The 19,545-nt window shown below is 45.4% G+C and overlaps 1 protein-coding gene across 1 annotated transcript in view; it reads left to right on the forward strand.

Annotated features, from left to right (window-relative positions):
* The window catches only part of LOC104525642 (CUB and sushi domain-containing protein 2), a 291,143-nt gene that overhangs the window by 217,882 nt on the left and 53,716 nt on the right, over window positions 1-19,545 (forward strand). The window contains 12 exon segments of the mRNA XM_010168859.2: window positions 345-461; window positions 2,630-2,743; window positions 2,884-2,979; window positions 5,167-5,370; window positions 5,983-6,107; window positions 9,551-9,647; window positions 10,343-10,447; window positions 14,268-14,386; window positions 14,491-14,560; window positions 16,951-17,067; window positions 18,025-18,109; window positions 18,111-18,220. Of these exon segments, the coding sequence (XP_010167161.2) occupies window positions 345-461; window positions 2,630-2,743; window positions 2,884-2,979; window positions 5,167-5,370; window positions 5,983-6,107; window positions 9,551-9,647; window positions 10,343-10,447; window positions 14,268-14,386; window positions 14,491-14,560; window positions 16,951-17,067; window positions 18,025-18,109; window positions 18,111-18,220 (1,359 nt within the window).

Here is a 19,545-nt window from a genome sequence, read left to right on the forward strand (position 1 = left end):
AGCTCATTCTGCTGGGTCCTGAGCTTTCAGATGGGTTGGAGAGCAGTGCAAATCACACACTGGGATACAGCGCCTTACATGGCATCCCGTGGCGTTGTCTTGATAATTAAATGTGAAGCAGGCATGAACTCAGGTTGGGATAAGCCTTATATTTCTAAATCAGAACTTGCAGCGAGAGCTGCAGCGCCTGAAGCGTCGAATCGATCGCGGCTGGGGGCAGCTGACACTGCCCAGTGTTCCAGCACGTGGGCAGGGGGATCTCCAAGCAGCAGGAAGAGCTGCTGCCTCCAGAGAGGCTTTGGTAAGGGTACGGTCCGTGATCAGCTCTTGGCTTTCCCTTGCAGCACCCTGTGGTGGTCAGTACACGGGCTCCGACGGCGTCGTCCTTTCTCCAAATTATCCCCAGAACTACACCAGTGGCCAAGTCTGCTTGTACTTCATCGTTGTGCCGAAGGACTATGGTATCATTTTTTGGATGGTTTTTTGAAAATCTGTCCTGTTGTCTGTGCAACATTCTTGTTTGGGGTTGTTTTTGGTTTTTTTTTTTTGTTTGAACAAAGCAGTAGAATAAATGCATATATAAATGGAGATAAGAGAGACTGGAAGAGTAAGTGGCACTGTTGGATGCTAATTATACTTTGTTGTAGTCAGTGAGGATGATGGAAGTTTTCTGAATTTGAAAATTTATCTGAAATGAGGGATATGAAAAACAAACCTAGCAAAAAAACACCATCTTGTGATTTCTCTTCCAGTTCCTGCGCTATATCCAGTCATGCAGAGTTGAAAACTCAAGGAAAAAATAATACCTGGTGGTTAATGCTAGCAGTGGTCTCAGAAGACCTCCAGAGTCCAAAAAGTATTTACCATAAACACATGCTAACTAGGGTGCTAAATGACCTGTCTGCTCAGAGAAGCACATAAATGTATAGTTCTGTGGATGTGCAGCTCTGGTACTTAGGACTAAATTTTTATTTTTAAATAACATGTAAATTAAATTTTAAAACTAGATCCAAACAAAAACCAGACCCATTTAAACAGACCAACATTCTATTTTATAGAGTCCAGTGTTGCTTAGTTTTGGTTGAAGCTTGAATACAAGAATGATCGATGTTCTAGAAACCCTGGAGGCAGCTGGCTGGATGTTAGTAGTACTGGTTAACATGTTTTCTTGTTGGGAGGGAAGTTAAAGTTCTTGAAGAGCATTTTAAGGTGAAGGATTGCAAATTCTGGGGTTTTTATATTGCTTCTCAGTGCATTGTATTAATCCAGCCAGTCCCTGTGGTTTTCTCAGTTGTTTGTGGTTGCCTTTGCTATGATAGGGAGGTGTGAGGTAAGGATACCACATACAGACATCAGCTATGAGCTCCTTCCTCTTGTGTTGTCCTTTTGCCTGTGCGTGTGGGTCACAGCTGAGCTCCTGGGTCTAACAGATGAAATACTGCACTGTGCTCTTACACCTCTTAACCTCTTTTACTAGAGTTGATCTTGATACTGTCTTAAGAAACGCAGTAACTAGAAGGCCAGACAGTTTTGATCTGCAAGTCTGACTTTTGCCTACAGTAGGATGACAGCTAAATTAGTTTAGCTCTTCTCCACCTGCTACCTTTCAATTGCTTCATTAAAATAAAGCAGGAAAACCATTAGTAGTGAATGTTATGCATTTCCCATCTCCTTCACTTCTCAGGTTCTGTGTACAGCAGGCATCAGGGTGTGTCCTCGTCACTTTTTTTCAGTGTTCCCAGCATCAAAGCTGTGCTGGGAACCTGAATGTGCAGGAAACAAATGTCATAGCTTGGTGGATGATGAATTTCACAGCAGGAGATCTCTCAGCTTGTGGATTTGCAACTGGGCATTTACAAGTTGAAAATGCAAAGCTAGGAGAGGAGACAAAGGGGAGGAAAAAAATCTTCTAAGTACAGATTTGGGAAGAAAAAAACCTGTTATTACATTCTGAAAAAAATAACTAAAGTCTCCTTGCTCTAGCTAAAAAAAGCTCTGATCCTCTCATTATTATTTCTTCCCTTTTTTAAGCTCTGCCTGCTCCTTGGTGCGTTTACAACATATGCAGTTATACCCAGAGCACTGCACAGCTCCCTCGTTAGCAGTCTCTGTAGACAGACTTAGGACTGACTGTTACTAAAATTGTGGGTGTCTGCTCTCCCCAGCAGTCATCTTCCCTGACCAGAGAGGCTCAACCTAGAAATCAAGTTCTTCAGGACAAGGATTGTTATTTTGTTCGGGTTTTTGTACAATGCCTAACCCAACAGGAGCCCACTTCATGATAGAGGTTCAATATAAATAATAAATAATAATTATCAGTTGGTGAAATTACATACCTTGTGTTATGTAGGCAGGCAAAGGGGATGATTCATAAAAGAATCCCTTTTGGCCTATGAATCAGTGGTAAAGTGTACTGGCAAGTGAACACAGGGGAGGCTGGTTGCTGCTTCTGTTATGGATAAATAAAGGGCTCCCATCTTCCAGGGCTGTCAGTCAGGCACTTTATGTCTTAGCCAAGCTCCTGAAATAAAAGAAGCTGCAATGTCTTGGCCCCAGGCCCTGGTTGTTCAGGGACAGCAGCATGGCTGGTCCCACTGCCTGTCCCAACCGGCGCTCCCTCTCTTCCCAGTGGTCTTTGGGCAGTTCGCCTTCTTCCAGACCGCGCTCAACGATGTCGTTGAAGTCCACGATGGCCCCAACCAGCACTCCCGGCTCCTCAGCTCCCTCTCGGGCTCTCATACAGGTAGGGAATGTGTCCCTCTTGCTGCTGGGAAAAGCAAGCTAAAAATAGAGCCTGCTACTTAACACCTTGCTCTTTGCAACTCTTTGTGTAGCTAACGCTGTAATCTCTCTCTCTTGTTTTCTCTCTTTCTCCTCATCTAGGTGAATCATTACCATTAGCTACCACCAACCAGATTCTCATCAAATTTAGTTCCAAGGGTCAATCTACAGCCAAAGGTTTTCATTTTGTCTACCAAGGTGAGCACAGTTGTGTTCTGGAGATGTCCTCGGGTTAGTCCTGAGATAATGGTCAAACATAGAGTTATGTGTGAAAGTCTCCTGACCTCCTTTTGGTGTCTTCTGGGTCCTTGCACACTTTGTCTGAACAGGAGATATCACAGGAAATTGTTTTGTTAGTAATGAACTTGCAGGGCTGTCTGGCTCCTGTAGGTACTTCTTCTTCAGACCTTCCATTTTCACTCAGCCTCAACCCTCGCATGTCCCAGGGTTGGTGTCAGAAGTGTCTCATTGAGCCATGCCCTGAGTACACAGTGAGTTCTTGAGATTTATACTCAAGCAATTTTTCCCACTGGTGTTTTAGCACATTTCTCAGCCTAAGCAGCTGAACACTTGTCTGGCAGCTCTGTGAAATCCTTCCTCTCTGCGTGTCATAGGCTTGGCTCTCCTGCTGTCAAACTTTTGCCCTTTGATCCTTTCAGTAACAGCTTGTGTTCCGTTGGGCGAGTCCCACTTAGAGATTTTTTTAAAGTAGTAAATAGAAAGTGATGTACAGAATAGTGGGAAAACAGAAGGGCTTTCACACCCACATGCCTTGTGTAATTATCCGTGCTCCAGCCAAGCTCTTACGTGCACATTACTGTAAAGTGGGGACAGACAGCAGGGACAGACAACCTGTGCCTTCTCCGGGGGCAAAGTGAAGCATGGTTTGGATTTTCTAGTACCCAGAGATCTGTTCTCTTGAATTTCTGCCTAATTATTGTAAAACAACTGTAGTTCTGAGAGTAATTTTTAAAGAGTTCAGCAAAGCAAAGGTTTTGATGAAATCAGTAAAGATTACCTCCTCCCTGCTACATGCTAATGATGAGCTGCAGACTCTTCAGCGATTACTGCATGGTAAGCAAGAGTAAAAGAGAGAGCCAGCTCTGGTTTTGATCTGCCTGGCCAGGCTCTGTTGGGGTTTACTCTCATTTTTACCCAAACGAGGAGTTTTCTCTCCCAAAGCCTCCCCTATCCAATGACACATGTGTACAGCAAGTTCCACCGAGGTGAAGGAGTCAGAAGCCTGAAGCATGGTGGTGGGAGCAGCCTGAACTGGAGAGCAGAGCTGCAGGGCTGGGTTGAGCACGCAGCCACGATTCTTTCTGTGCTTTGGAGAGAGGCCAAGCACACGCTGGTTGGTCACAAATAGCTGAGCTGGGGTTATCTGAGCAGGGCCACAGATCCATCAGTCTTTTGGTTATTGTCTTGGATTTGCCCAAAGTTGTGCATCATCATAACTGGATCCTTTCTGCCTCTCTATTCCCCTCCCCAGTCCACTGACACACTTCAGACTTCAGCTTCTTGCTGATTATCTTGTGTGATGCCTTTGACAGCGCGTTTGACATTCATCTCTCTGAATCAAATTAAAATCAAACAATATAGCTAATGTGCTCATCATCTCCACGATTTTTCCCCTCGGAGCAACTCGGGCATTACACACTAATAAATTGTAAAGCAACTCGGAAATATGAATTGATTTTTTTCCTCAGCAATAGACATTTTTTTGACTCATTTTTCCCCTCGCTCTCCATTTCAGACTCTTCATTTCTTTCTTTGTTGCTTCCAGTATTGCAGGCAATTTCCAGGAATGCAGGCAATTTCAACAGTTGGCAATGCAGCATCACAACTTAAATGTTCCCCCCCCCCCCCTTTTTTTTTTTTTACTTTTCTCATCTTGAAGATTGTTTAAAATTGTTCTCCTTTATCGTAATGAGACGAGGGAGCTGAGAAACCTGAAAGGTTTTCTGCTGAGGCTGTAGCTCTATATGGCAAACCAACATTTTGAAAAGTCATTGTTGAATGCTTTGGTTTCCCTATTTAGAAATGACCTTTTTGATGTGGTGATAAGTTTTCTGAAGGCAAACAGTCTCATCTTAGAGAGCGTGCACAGTTCTGTAGCGTCCTAGCTGCTTTTATTTCAAGTATCACTTGAATTGATGGAAGTTTGAGTTGAAATGTTATTTCTTTTTCTTTCTCAAAGCTCGTGTTTGGACTCAACCCTTCTTTGGGGTTTTAGGTGTAATCAGATTCCTGCGTTGTTTTTAATTAATCTTTAATTTAGCACTTAATATTTCCAATATGTTTGCTCTAACCATTTTTTTTTTCTTATTTTTTTGGTTTGCAATTGCACACTCACCTGCTGGTTTCTCCTGTCTGGGATGGAAGCGGTTCCTCGGACCAGTGCCACTCAGTGCAGCTCGGTGCCGGAGCCTCGTTACGGCCGGCGGTTGGGCAGCGATTTCGCGGTGGGCGCGGTGGTGAGGTTCGAGTGCAGCGCTGGCTACGCGCTCCTGGGCTCCCGCAGCATCGAGTGCCTCACCATGCCCGGGGCACTGGCTCAGTGGAATGTTTCAGTACCCACCTGTGTGGGTAGGTATCTCTTGGGTTTAAAAAAGGTATCTCTTGGGGCAAAAAAGGCAAAATAGTTCAGCAATTTGTAATAGAAAAAGAAATTGAGTCTTTTTGGATGGTAAAAAAAACCCAACCAACCAAAAAAAACACCCCACCCCCCAAAAAAAAACCAAACAACCAAACCAGACACCAAAATGCTGATGAAACAAAACAAAAATGTCTTTCATATTTTCATACTCCTTAAATGCAAAAGCCAGACCTGCCTATGAACAAAGGTGGTTAACCCCAAATGTCAGGGCAGGGACCTTTTGATCCAATACTCGTTCTAAGAGCTTAGGACAGCGTGTAGGATAAATTAGAACTGCCTGAAAGCTGCTTTCACCTTCTTTGAAGGAGAGCAGTTCCTAAAGAATCGATCTCGTGGGCTGATGTACCTGGTGTTCCCCTTAAGGACTCTGTGCTGCTGGCGTTAGAAGTTGTTACTGAAAAGAGGATTATTCATACAAATCTTATCCTTAAATCCCGAGCCAATTCTTCTTGCTTTTTTATCCATGGACAGATGTTTTAAAGAGAATGCTTTCGTATAAAGCCCCATCCTTCCATGTTCAAACATTACTTTGCTTATTTCAGTGCCATGTGGTGGAAATTTGACAGAACGCAAAGGTACCATCCTGTCCCCTGGCTTCCCTGAGCCCTACCTGAACAGCCTCAACTGCGTCTGGAAGATAACGGTCCCCGAAGGAGCAGGGATACAGGTACAGTGCTGGCAGCAGGGTCTGGAGAGGAGATGGTGCACTTTAAGAGGCCACGTGTTATGAAGTTGCTGCCCCTCACAGGAGGGAGATCAGTGGAATGTGTAATTCTCTGGAATCAGACATCCATTTACGCTATGACTGCTAGAAGTGGGTAATATTTCAATGGATTTTTGCCTCCTGGAGACACTCTCCATGGGAAATCAACTGGAGCAACGTGGCTGTTCTGGTGTAACGAAATAATTGTGGTATTTTGGGCATATATCTTTATACTGCTTAATTATGCAATGTTGAAAGCAGTGTAAGCTACACCAAGGAAGAGTTGCTTGCTCGGAGTGCCTGCGTGGATTTGTTATGCCAGCAGAGTTGCAGCAGTATGATTATACAATTACAGCTTTGCTCTTCATTGTCTCCTGGTAAATGAGCTTCTCTCTCTTCAGGTCTTTTTGTGGTCCTTATCATTCCTCTGCAGAATAGTCCTGCAAACCAAAGGATGTTGAGAAATAAGCCCAACATCAGAGACCAAACCTTAGATAAAGTTCTCATTCAGCACATAAGGTGCCTTGTCCTCGCAGAAAGCATCTCATGGTGCATTGCGCTGACATCAGCTGAGGTGCAGGAGATGGATTCTTTACCAGGTTCATTCATTCCCCAGGCCCCATTATCAGAGGGTTTCTTTCTTCTTCTTTATTATATTATTATTTTCTTCTTTTTTACACACTTTGTCTGCAAGGGCTTTGTTCATCAAGTGCTTTTATTTTTCTATCATGTATTTGGTTAATAGACCTGAAGGTGAGTTCCTCTCTCTCTGCAGCACACAGCAGTTGTGTTTCTCTCAACAGTTTTATTGAAACATCAGCTCTGCCTTGCTGGATTACAATTCTGCTCTCCCAGAGTGATTCTTACCTGCTGCCACCATCATAACTCAAACCAAAACCTGAACCTGGGTCTGGGATGGCAGAGTTGGTGGGAACAGCACTGGGAGCTTCACAGCAGAACAGCACAAGCCTGGAATCATATTTTGTGCCCTCTGTCTGGCTTTTGCTGTGTCCACTCAGGCAAATTCCCATCTCCTCTTTGTTTTTGAAACCATTTAAAATAGTGTTTTTAAAAACCTCAGAGCTCACCGTCAATTCCTGCCTTTTCATCTGGAATTTTAGCCATTCTCAACCCTCTCCCCCACCCCTGAATGGCAGGAAGGATCCATTTAGCTCAGCCAGACTTCAGAGCAGTTGAGGCAGTTGGCGAGTTGCTCAGGACTCCTGGGATGGGGAGGTGATAATTCACTTAATTTTTCAAGCGATGGATGTAAATAGATGTCTGGATTCTGCGCCGCCGTGTTGTGAATGCAAACCCTCGCTGCCGCCGAGCTGGTTCTTGCACATCTCACATCTGCGAAGCTTAGAGGAGAGCGGGTATTACAGCGGGCTGTTAAAAACATGTCTTTATTCATAAGTGCTTGTTTCTCACCTCTTTGGTTGTGCAAATGCAGCTCTGGCATGTAAAACTGGAAAATGTGGTGCCAAAGCGTTTGAAAGGTTTTATTGTGGGTGTTTTTTTGGTGGTGTGTGGTTGGTTGGTTTTTTTTAATTTTTTTTATTTATTTTTTTTACCTCTTTCCTGCTGGATGTCATCTCTTGCAAGGAAAATAGATATTTTAGGGTCTAACACAGAATGTAAGCAGAGAAAAAAGTGGATTCTGCAGCTCAGCCTTAATGCTACCAGAGCCCTAAAGTTCAGTTTCTAGGTCTAGAGTGGGAAGTTTTGGGGTGAAGGGGCAAGACTGTGGTCCTTCAGCATCACCCCTTCCTCTGGGGCTCAGCAGGAGTCTGTGTGGACCCACAGCAGTGCTGGGGTCTCTGCTTCCAGCTGTGCCGGGGGACCCACCACCCCTCAACTCTGCCCTTAGACACTGGCCAGTCGCAGGATGACACCTTCCCTCAACATCAGTCCAGATCTCATCAGCTTGTGGCACTGAGACTTCCACTGTTAGTCTTCTATGGGGGAAGAAGGGTGTGGTGAAAGGGGTTGGCCCCCAGGAAGCCCAGAGGCAGGGTGATGGCCACAGAGTTGGACCCGTCATCCTCCCACACAGCGGCTGCGTCACCTCACCCGCTCGGATCGGCTCCGCTTCCCCAGTCACCCACTTTTACGTGCAAGATGTTCTCGGTTATTAGATACTAATTTAAGCATCAGTTTACCCTCATTTTGTACAACAATTAAAGGTTAAACAACTGTAAATCAGAGGAGGAGGTGAAATTAAAGCTTTCTTGGTAGCGGCGAGTCACTAGCAGGATTTTTATGTAATCAGGGTACGAGGTAGAACTTCTGCCATGAATTATTCATTCCCGTAGCAAAACCTTCTGAGCGAATTAATTTATATACATGGCAGTAAATAGATGCAGATCCCTCGTGAATCCACATGTCAGACTAGAATTAGGACCTTAAAAATGTTTATTCCGTTAAGTTGCGAGGAGGGGGGGGGAAGAGAATAAATAATTTAGAAAATGTAAGAACAAATAAAATGCACATTCTCGATCCACGTTCTCTTTCAATAATGTAAATCACGACGGGGGTGTCATTATGCAGGCTGAAAGGTATTGGCTTGGTCAGTGTGATCAGTAATGGCTCCGCAGGGGTCACAGCAATTTCTGCTGGATGAACTCCACTTATTTTTTTGAAGAAAAAAAAAAAAGAAATTTGCAGGAATTTTATAGCCTGCTTTATTATTCAGAATAAATCAAGGAGGAAAAAAGCTTAAAATGGCAGAAATAATAGAGTTCAGTTGGGGTTTTTTTTTTGTTTTTTTTTTTGTTTTTTTTTTTTTTTAAAGTGTGTGTATTTTATGTTTAGCAAGACAAAGGCAAGTGAGATATTTGGAGTGGATGTTACATGTGGATCTTTGCTGAAGTATAAGAGCTGCTTTTCGATGTAAATGCGGATTTATCAGATCTCATGATGATGTTATCATTTGAGGATTGCACTGAATTTTTAACTCATGGGGTCAAGTGATTTCATTAAGCCTCCAAACCTTATGGGGCATGGCAGAGAAAGGTGGGAAATTTGAAAATGCAATTGGAGTGATTTGACTAAAAGCTGAGAAACCAGGCAGTGGCAAGAAACCTCATTGGATTAAAATATCTTGTAATTAAGTGGGGCTTGCTCTTGTTTTGATTTCAGCTCCTGCATTGTTAGTGGTTACTTTCCTAGGAAAAGTGATGCAAAAGTCTTTGGGGATTTCTCAAAACAGGAAAAAAAAGGCTCAGCTTCTCAGCTGCTGTAAATCAGCTGTGAAATTACAGGAGCTCTCTGTAGCAACAGCTGCCAGCACCCCTGATACGGGAGTTTGGAGTTTGCTGGACTTTACTAGTGGCCCTTTCATTGATATTATTGTGGTTTATTAACGTGATTGCAGGAGTTGTACTGTTTCTTTTTTTTCTCTTCAGATCCAGGTGATCAGTTTTGTTACTGAGCAGAACTGGGATTCCCTGGAAGTGTTTGATGGAGGAGATAACACAGCCACCATGCTGGGAAGTTTCTCTGGTATGTGTTCAGCATCGTGTTCAGTGAAAGCCCATCAGTGTATGTTTAATTCCTATTCACATCAGCTGGCTTCAGCACGTACATAAAATTAAGCATATGCTGAAGTGCTTCAGAAACTGGGACTAGATTTAAGTATGTCCTTAAAGGGAATTGTATGCTTTGTTGAATTGAGAATGTGACTGCTATCTTCTTGTAGAAAATATTGATAGAGAACCTTAAACACAAAACCAATGGGTTAAGTTTCAGGTTTTTTTGGAAAAATCCACGAGCACTTCCACAACTGGGAAGTGGGAGCTCCCACAGCGCTGCTGGGTCGCGTGGGGTTAGCTCAGACCTGCTGTTGCAACAGCTTCCAGGGAACAAGGTGGGAGAAGGAATTGGGACCTTGCGGGGCACCTGCGCTCCACCCACATAGTTTCTCATCACCAGTTCCCTTCTCAGTGCTTTCAGTGTGTCTGGTCTGTAAGTGGGAAAACTTCACATGATGAAATTCATCAGTAGGCTTTGAAAAGGCCATTGCGGAGAGGCCTTGGGTATTTCTCAATTGGCCTCATTAGAACCTGATCAAAACCAACAGAGCTTGTTAAGTTAAAGGACTTTCTGTTCTCAGCCTCTTCTGCAGCTAGTCTCCGAGGACACGGGTGAGGAAAAAAGGAATCCTCTTCAGTATCTTTGTGCACCTCTTGTTTTCCCAGGGACTACAGTGCCTGCGTTGCTGAACAGCACTTCAAACCAGCTCTATCTGCATTTCTATTCGGATATCAGTGTCTCTGCTGCCGGCTTTCACCTGGAATACAAAAGTAAGAGCAATTCAGCCTTGATCTCGCCGTTCCTCTGAGCGATGGGGAAATGGTTACAGCGTCGTTGCCTTGTAGAGCTGAAGCTGCTTAGTGGGGAAGGGGCATGAGCTTTAATGCCTGCGCAGAGGTGGTTCCCTGCTCTCAAGTTGCAGAGAGGGAGTGAGGGTTAAACGGAGAACAGATGCAGCAGAGGAGATGTGGGGTCATGAGGTGACCCTCATCTTGCTGCTGATGCACTTCGTAGCATCTGTTTGGTTTCTGTGTTGTAGCGCAGGAGGAGTTGCGGAGGCCAAACTATGAAAAATTCATGGGGAGTTGGCCTGTTCAGCACAGTGCTGTAATCTTTGCTCGGGAAATGCCTGAAACGATGCTTGCCAGAGGCTGGGACTGCAGGCTCTTTGCAGTCTTTCCTGGGCATTCAGTATTGGACATTGCTGGAAACAGCGTGCAGGGCTAGATAGATCTTCATAGGGTAATTCTGGTTGGAAGGGACCTCAGAGGTGACCTCATCAAACCTCTTACTGAAAGGAGGGTCACATATGAGGTAACTCATAGATTACTCACTTTACACATCTTTATGCGGTCTGTGCTTGAACAACTCCAAGGATGGAGACTGCAGAAGCACTCTGGGCAGCCTTTCATCACAGGGTGAGTGCTGCAGCCCCTGGCCGTCCTGGTGCTCCTCTGCCGAACTCACTCCACTTCATCAGTGTTTTGGGTTTTTTTGTGCCATGGGGTACAAAACTGGGTGCAGTGTTTTAGGTGCTGTCGAATGGGTGTCAAGTAGAGGAGGGCAATCACCTCCCTCCATCTGCTGTCCATTCAGCCCAGGACACCATCAGCTGCCGTTGCTGCCAGGGCACAAACTGGTTCCTGTTCAGCTTAGTGCTGGCGTTGTGTCTCTCTCTGCTGTGTCCAGACACTGGACAGCATCATTTCCCTCCCGATTCACACAAATCCATGGCCACCTTTCTGTTTGATTCTCCAACTCAGGGAGGCACATTGGCTTGAGTGAAATGGGAAGCTTTGAGATTATGTTCCAAAGGAGGCACTGCCCAAAGCGTGGGCACCCACTCCCTTCTCCCCCTCTGTTGTGTTGGACAGTGTACTGGGTTCATCCGTGATGGATTATGCCAATGTTCTAGCAGAATGGCAGTGCTTTGCTTCCAGCAGGTCTCACATAAGGCTGCATTCAGCTCTTGGGTATACAGACCTGGGAACATCATTATCTGTGATAATACACAGAGACTATATTTAAAAAAAATAAATCCTCAGTGTAAGAGAACAAACCTGACTACAACTGGAATACCTGGCAGGGAAGAGAGTCTCTTGGGAAAGGACTGCCAGGTTTGGATTAGGATGCTAAAAATTCATTCTTTCCCATGTCTGTGTTTGATTCCTGCTCTTGGAGCAGATGCCCATTTGGGAAAGGTGTGCTGGAGTCAAGCTGCAGTGGGTCACAGTGATGGTGGCTGCTGTCTCGCCCATGGTGCTGGACCCAGGGCTTGAATTACTCGCAGTCCAGCAGCAGCACAGTGTACAAGCAGGTGCAGAATGGCAGCTCTCAGCTCTGTTCAGCACATCTAAAAGAAACATTTAGTTAAAGCAGTCAGGAAAGGGAGCAGGCTTGTGCATTTGCAGTGTGCTGAAGATGGGTGTGACAGGGCCAGGAGGCAGTTGGGTCTATGTGCGAGCCCTGGGGACTGGTTAATGCGTGGTGATGGGTCTGGCTCTGCTCCTGCGTTGGTAGCAGTGATGGTGAGCTGATGAGAGATGTGCTGGGACTGCTGTCTGTGTTCACACAATCTTCCCTGGGGCAATGCAAACATAATTGTTTCTTGCTGGACGCAGCGTCTGACAATTGCTTCTGATCACAAATCTTGTGTTTGTCTCTGAACCCAACCAATGTTCTGTTTCTTTTTTTCCAAAGCAGCAAATAGGTTTGAAAGTGTGTTTCGTTTTGTAAAACGTCCACAGAAATGGCATAGCTGTTTGCAGGGGCTGGGTGCTTTTAGAGGGCCAACTAGAACTAAGCTTTCCAGGTTTTCCCAGGTTTGCAGATTGAAATCTCACATATCAATGGATCCAGCAAGATTACAGCAACTGAGAAGATTGGGGTGAAAAAGTGTGCCCTGGATTGCTCTCTGGGAGCTGGAGAAATGGATGTTGTTGTAGGAATTCTCTTGCTGTGACTCTGTTTCTTCTCCATTTCTGTTCAATCAATAAGTTCTTTGAGGATTGTATTGCCCCATTGCAACGATGATGTGCAGGTTTTTCATGAGGGTTGGGATTATCTGCCTTGTTTGGGTTCTTTGCTGAGAAAATTAATAGATGTTGATTTGCAGGGTAGCTGGAAACAATCCATATTGTTTGCTTTGTTTGTACAGTTGGAATTTCACAGCTCTGAGCCCCAGGTTTTGTCTTTGCTCGGTTAGAGGTGCTGCAAAGTAGCTTTGAGAGATGAGCTAAAACACCAGAGTTTGTTTCGTCCCCTTTCTCCCTCGCTGGATTCTTCTAGCAAAGCTCTTATCTCTACATGCTCGGAAGCCAAAGCAGAGCAAGAACAATTTAGGACTGAGTGAAACTCAGTGCCTACTGATCTGAATGGGAAGCTATTTAAAGCTGTTTCCTCTCGTCTCTCTGAAGGTCAAGCAATACAGCCATGTGTGGGGAGGGACCACGTGTTTTCTTGCTGAGAAGTGTGATGGGTTTCAGGAGGAGAGTCAGCATCTCCTCTCTCCCTCTCTCATTTCTTTTTTTTTCACCTGCTTTCGGCTCAGACTGTAGGTTTGAGCAGAGCATTAGCCCTTGCCGTGATGCAGAAGGTTATCTTTCCATGGCAGCTGCCGGTGCTGAGAGCGAGGGAGGTGCTGGCAGGCAGCTGAGCCGTGGTGGGTGCGAGGTGACTGCAGACGCCGGGCTTGGTTTTATCTCCGTTGGGTGTTGCAGAAGGAAATAGGAGTGGCATGTGTGGGAAGGAGAGCACGTCACCCGACACACGACTCTGGGGTTATTAACTGGGTTTACAGGAGGATATTCCCAGTTGTAAATGTAGCTCAGGTGGAAATGGGATGGAGTGAAATTTTTGTAGGCTGTTCTGTAGCACCATCAAAGACCAGCCATGCTAACTGCTGCTTACAGCTCATGGTAAATTCAGTCTTTAATGAAAAACAGGAAGAATAGGGTTGGAGAACCCATGAAACCATGCTGCTTCTGCCCAGAAAGGGACAAATTACATACAACACATACCGTGTGCCCTGGATATGGCCAGCGTGGACCAGCAGATAGTTCCCTCTTGCATCTTCTCTGATGTTCTGTCAGATGCTGCCTGTTTGGTAAAGGATCACACAGTGTAACAGGAACATGGACCTCGGATGTGGGGCTGTGGTGGGTGGTTTGGTTTGTGAACTGTTGAGAATGAGACAGTTTTTGCTTTGCAGTGGACGTGCTGTCACAGTTGCAGCTCTTCCATCAAGTCATTAAGGTTCAGTCAAAAACATTTTTGGCTGCAAATCATGAAGTGATTTGTGATACCTTTGTATGTTAAAAAAAAGTGTGTTCCAGGTAAAGTGAAGGCACCAGATGTGAATACCTCTGGATCCTGGACATAACCCTGTATGACAGAGGAATCCCACGTGGTCAGGGGTGTCTTCATGGAGAATCCAAAGGCCAGGGGACTTTCCCACCAGTGTCTGTGGTGGAGGTTGTTGCTAAACAGGGGACTGGGATAAAATGAAGATGTGCATTTCCATTCCTTTTGCCTTCAGCACACACCCCATCCCCACTCCCTGGAGCACTCACTTCTCTCTTGCCTTTGCAGCCGTGGGTCTGTCCAGCTGCCCGGAGCCCCCGGTTCCTGGGAACGGGGTGAAGATCGGCGAGCGCTATTTAGTGAACGACGTCGTCTCTTTCCAGTGTGAACCAGGCTACGCGCTTCAGGTACTACACATTGTCCAAAAAAAAACCCCCAAAAGGATGAGAACAAACACCTGGGAATGCAGGGAGACCCTCCAAACCCTGTGTCTTGTTTTTCTCTCTTCCAGGGCCACTCTCACATTTCTTGCATGCCAGGCACTGTCCGCCGCTGGAATTACCCACCTCCGCTTTGCATTGGTAGGACTCTTGTTCTTTTGTACCTATCAGGTATTTATAGCACTTTTCTATTTAAAAAAAAAAAAAGTAAAAAAAAGGTAAAGGTCTGACTTAGAGAAATGCAGATTTGTTCTGGAACTGAGATAGTGTGTGGAAAAATCTTGATTTGTTGCAAGAGGATATTTCAAACAAAAAATTCCCTGTTGGCCACCCACAGTGCTTTATTTTTGAATGCTTAAAATGTGACTAGTATAAAATGTAAACTACAAAAAGGGGTTGTCTCAACAAAAAATTCATTCAAAAGGCAAAAACCTAAAACTTCTTTATACTGGAAGCAGATTGGGTTTATGGCTTGAGAATTTTATTTCCATCTTAAGCAAAGATTTTAAGACTGTGGTTTTTCCTTTTATGAAAAGCATCATGACATCACTAAAACTGTATCTTTTACTGGAGCCTTTTTACATCCCAGGATCTCTGAATGGCACCACTTGGCTCCTTGCTCTCCCTGCTTTGGTGTCTAGTGGGTCCTGTGTGACCAGCAAGAACCAGGTCACTTGTCAAGGCGGCTGTTTGCCTGTGACACCCTCTGAGGTTCCAGGCCTTTGGAGAAAAGTCCTGGGCAGTTAATTTCCACTGTGGAAGAAGTAAGCTCTAGGAGAAGAGGCACAGAGGTGAAGGGAACTTGCTGGAGTTTTTGGATTATTTTTAATATTTTGCTTTTAGCAAATGTAGATGTTTAATATTCATACTGCACATTTTACAGCTTTGAGAGAGACATTTATGCATTTAATAGCTTTAGTTAACAGTTATTTCAGGCTCCTGCTGTTCTAGCTTACATCATTTTGCTTTAAAGTAATTATAAGAGCTAACAGTTCTTTTATCCGATGATCTGCAGGCCAGGAATAAATACAGAGACATTTACAACAGAATGACTGAGCTAAAGGGCTCGTACCCATGGGAGTTGCTCTGAAAGAAATTAGAAGCCCTTCAGCTCAGCTAAAGTTGGGGGATCCCAGCAGGGAGGAGGATCCCAGTATTATCATCTAGCTGACGACTAGCTGAGCAACTACAAGTTTCAAGTTTTCTTCTTCAGTCAGCATCAAGTCACCCAGTTCAGTAGGGTTTTGCCTGGTTGGGCTGTGCCTACTGGGCACTATCACTGTGTGAACACAGTTTTAATTCAGATTGTCTGGTTTTGGACAGTCTTGACCAAGTGCAGTGACACAAACACCCATCCACGTGTCTGTTCATGTCCATCAGCTTGCCCCACACTTGACTGAACAAGATCATCCGACTTCAGAGAGGCATGAACACATCTCTGCAGCCATCTGCAGATCATCATGAGTGACCATCATCTTTTATGGAGATGCCATAGCACCCCATGCTGCCAGTCCTGAGGCTCATTGTCCTGTGCTAACCATGCACTGATGTGTCTAAACACTGTCCAGAGCACCAGAGCTGGCTGCCAGCTGTGCAGAACCCAGGCTTCGCTTGTTCTCCTGCTCAGAGAACAGCTTGCTTCCCTGGCAAAGTGTGCGGATTGTCTTTTGGTCTGTTTCATCCAGGTGCTTGACTTCTAAATAATTTAGAAGTAGTTCTATTAAAGAGCCATTAAGAGGAAAAAGAAAGAGAAATCTCCTGGGAGAAACCTTGTTAGTAGCAAGTACACATGTAATGAGATATTGGACAAAGGGAATCTGCACCTTCCCTGTCAGAATGTGTTAGGAGTCCACCTGGGTGTATTTGGCTGGATGGTATTATCATAACAAGATTGAGGTCATCTAGATAAGCATGAGGAGATGTTATCTGTGTTTAAATTTCATCCGATGCCTTTTGTAAATCTATTTTGTGTTGTCATCTGTGGATCACTTCTTGGTAGGGAATTTACTTCAGTCAGTGTTCAAACACTCTGTTCTATATTTATCAGTAATTGCCCAGAGATTGAGAAGTCTAGCAGTCAGGGTAGATCAGTTAACCAGAAAAAGTAGTGGTGGTCACTGGAGTCAAAACAGGATCAGTCTGTTTCTTCACAGTAATTTTATATTATTTTTTTTTTAGGTGGTTAAATATTCAAACAAGTGCTGTGTGCATGATGTGCACTGTTACCACGTCTATGGACAGGACAGAGTGTCAGTCTCTTCTCTTGCAGCTCACATCTCTCTCTCCCACTGTGGTTGCCAAAACTGGATCTTTGGATCCAGGCTTTTATCTCCAGAGGACAGGAGAAAGGCACTTGCATTAGTAATGTGGCCATCCAGTGCCTGGCAAACTTTGTGCTAGTTCCACAGCAGACTTTCCTTTTCCTCTCCTTAGTTTTTAACTTCATTATTTCCCATAGAGGTGGCCAGCCACGGCCATCATCCAGAGAGACCCATAAGTGATCCTGACCATTAACACTGTTGATTTCACAGCCCAGTGTGGAGGAACAGCAGAAGAGATGGAAGGAGTGCTCCTGAGCCCAGGGTTCCCAGGAAACTACCCAAGCAACCTGGACTGCACATGGAGGATATTGCTGCCAGTGGGGTTTGGTGAGACAGCTGCTTTTGGTTTGGTGCTATCACAGAAGAGATGATAGGAAGATACTGACCCTGTTCAGTCAGTGCTGGATGCATTGCTTGCCAAGATGAGTTACAAAAACTCTGTTGTTTGACCTCCTGATCCTACTTTCCATTAAAGATGCATTTATATGGTGCTATGAAATGATAAATATTTCTTCAAAAGGTGATTGCAGGTCACCATGGAGTGTAACAGGTTGATTTGTGGGCACGCTTCTGAATCAGCTGTAACATCCTCCCTTAGTGTGCTTGTGTACTTCCCCATCTTAACTACTAGTGCCTTAAAAAATCACCTGTTGCATCACCCCACTCTTTATAAATGTAAGAAGTGACCAAAGCTCGTGCTGGATTGTATCCTGCCTCAGCTTGGGTTCGTGTGGGCATCAGCACATTCCAAATTAGGATCTCCCCAGCCCTTAGTAAGAGAGAAATGCGCACACCTCCAGCTCAGCTCTTCTCCAGACCAGCCCCATCAGGGTGCCTAGTTGCCAGGAGGTGGAAGTATTGCACACCTGGAAGATGTGTTGACTCTCTGGGTTTCCTGAATTAACTCTCCTCCTCCTGGTGTAGCTGCCATGTGCTGCTGGGGAAACGAAACACCCGGCTCGGTCTCTCCTGCCTGAGCTGGCTGTGCACAGTTTGGCGAGGGGAGATCCTGTTAGCTCTGTGCTTGGCTTCCTCATTTCTCTGGTGTCAGGCAGAGGTGTGCACAGGAGCTCCAGCAGCATGAAACTACGGGTATTAATAGCCTGAGCTTGTCTGAAACCAGCAGGATCCCTGTATCTCCAACACGGTGAACGTGCCCCTGCTCATTGACCAATGTACCCTGCCCATTGACCAGGCTGTACTGGGCATCGCTGGGTCAGTGGTGCTGATGTGCTAGGGTTTGGCTGTAGCTTTACAGGCAGACTGTTCATTTCTCCTCTCCAGGTGCTCACATCCAGTTCCTAAACTTCTCCACTGAGCCGAACCATGACTTTGTTGAAATCCGCAACGGGCCGTACGACACCAGTAACGTCAGGCACCGAAATCCCAGGCTCCCTCCTGTCAACATCTCATGAAACCACTGTGTACTTCCACAGCGACCACTCACAGAACAAGCCAGGCTTCAAGTTGGAATACCAAGGTAAGGAGGCCACAGAACAAGCAGCAGCGGGACAATCCTGTCCCCAGGTGCTAGCGGTGAGGGCGGTGGAGGGAGGGTGGGCGTGATAGTTGTTCTTATTCTGTTGGATTAATTCCATGAAAAGTTAATCCACATGAGTGGAAAGGTGTTACATGAAGGCCATGCTTAATCCTAATAACTGGGACCTGTTCACCCAGACTTATGCCTACGGCAAATAACAAATGTTCCTGGAGTGCTTTGTGACAGTGAAGTGCCTTTGAATTAATTCCAGCCAGATTCACTTAGATCCTGGCTCGGTTGACTGTCACATGCAAAGGGAAGAGTCCTCAGCAGTCCTCAGTTTGCTGTGGAATTTTGCAGCTGCTTTTCAGTCTCAGCTGAAGTCCAAAGGCATCTTTAGCTGCAGCCTGGCCTTGTGCTGAGACTGGCACAGATACCTGGAGTGAAAGGAGAGAAATCAGTTAACATCAAAAGATGTCCTCAGTGCAGGTTTTGGAGATGATGGGGGAATGGAGGTGCCTACCTTCTTACCCAGCTGGAGTCCTCAGGCAGCTCCCCAGTTTTGAGCATGATGTCCTCTGAGCAACAGCCACCTGGGTCGCTGAAGCCAGTGGGGTGAGGCTGTGGAAATGCTCCATCTCTTACTGGATTTGCTGCTCTTTGCAGGTGCTGGACTGGGGCTGCCTGTGTGAGTCCTTTCCCTCTTGCAAGAGAACAGGAACCTTCAGCCCTGCTTGATCCACAGCTCTGCCTTCATGAGTCTTTTTGCAAAACCTTTTGGGTCTTCTCTGTCCACCTGTCCTTGGCATATGTGAATATGAAAGGGCAGAGGATGCCAAGGGCAGGTCCTGTCCGGTTCCTGTGCTTCCTGCTGCATACAATTGGGACGAGCTTTGCGCAGCAGCGGGGAGCCGAGCGATCCAGCTACTGCTTGGGAGAGCGATCAGAGGAGTGGGAAAGACAGAGCACGTGTCTCCAGCCACGTGATACAGCCAAGGACTGACAAAGGGCTGACTCCCCAGAAATAGCAATAAAAGCCACTACTCATACTTAATTGAAAACATTAATTTTGTCTTGGCTGTCCTGTTCATGCACCATATAATTCATGCGCTACTGCACGATTTAGGAAGGAATGTGCTCTGTGAGGCACTCTGGGTAATCTCATGGAAATTACTATGCAAATTAGCTCTAGCAAGGCTGACCAGTAATTTATTATGCCAGGTGGAACATGTTAACCAATTGACTCACATTTGTCATCGGGGTTGTCCACGTTTTGTTGAAAAACAAGGCAGATTTCCCAATTAGAAGTGAAGTCCGGGGCGAAT

The sequence above is a fragment of the Antrostomus carolinensis genome, unplaced genomic scaffold (assembly GCF_000700745.2).
Source record: "Antrostomus carolinensis isolate BGI_N321 unplaced genomic scaffold, ASM70074v2 scaffold3800, whole genome shotgun sequence".
Classification (NCBI taxonomy): Eukaryota; Metazoa; Chordata; class Aves; order Caprimulgiformes; family Caprimulgidae; genus Antrostomus; species Antrostomus carolinensis.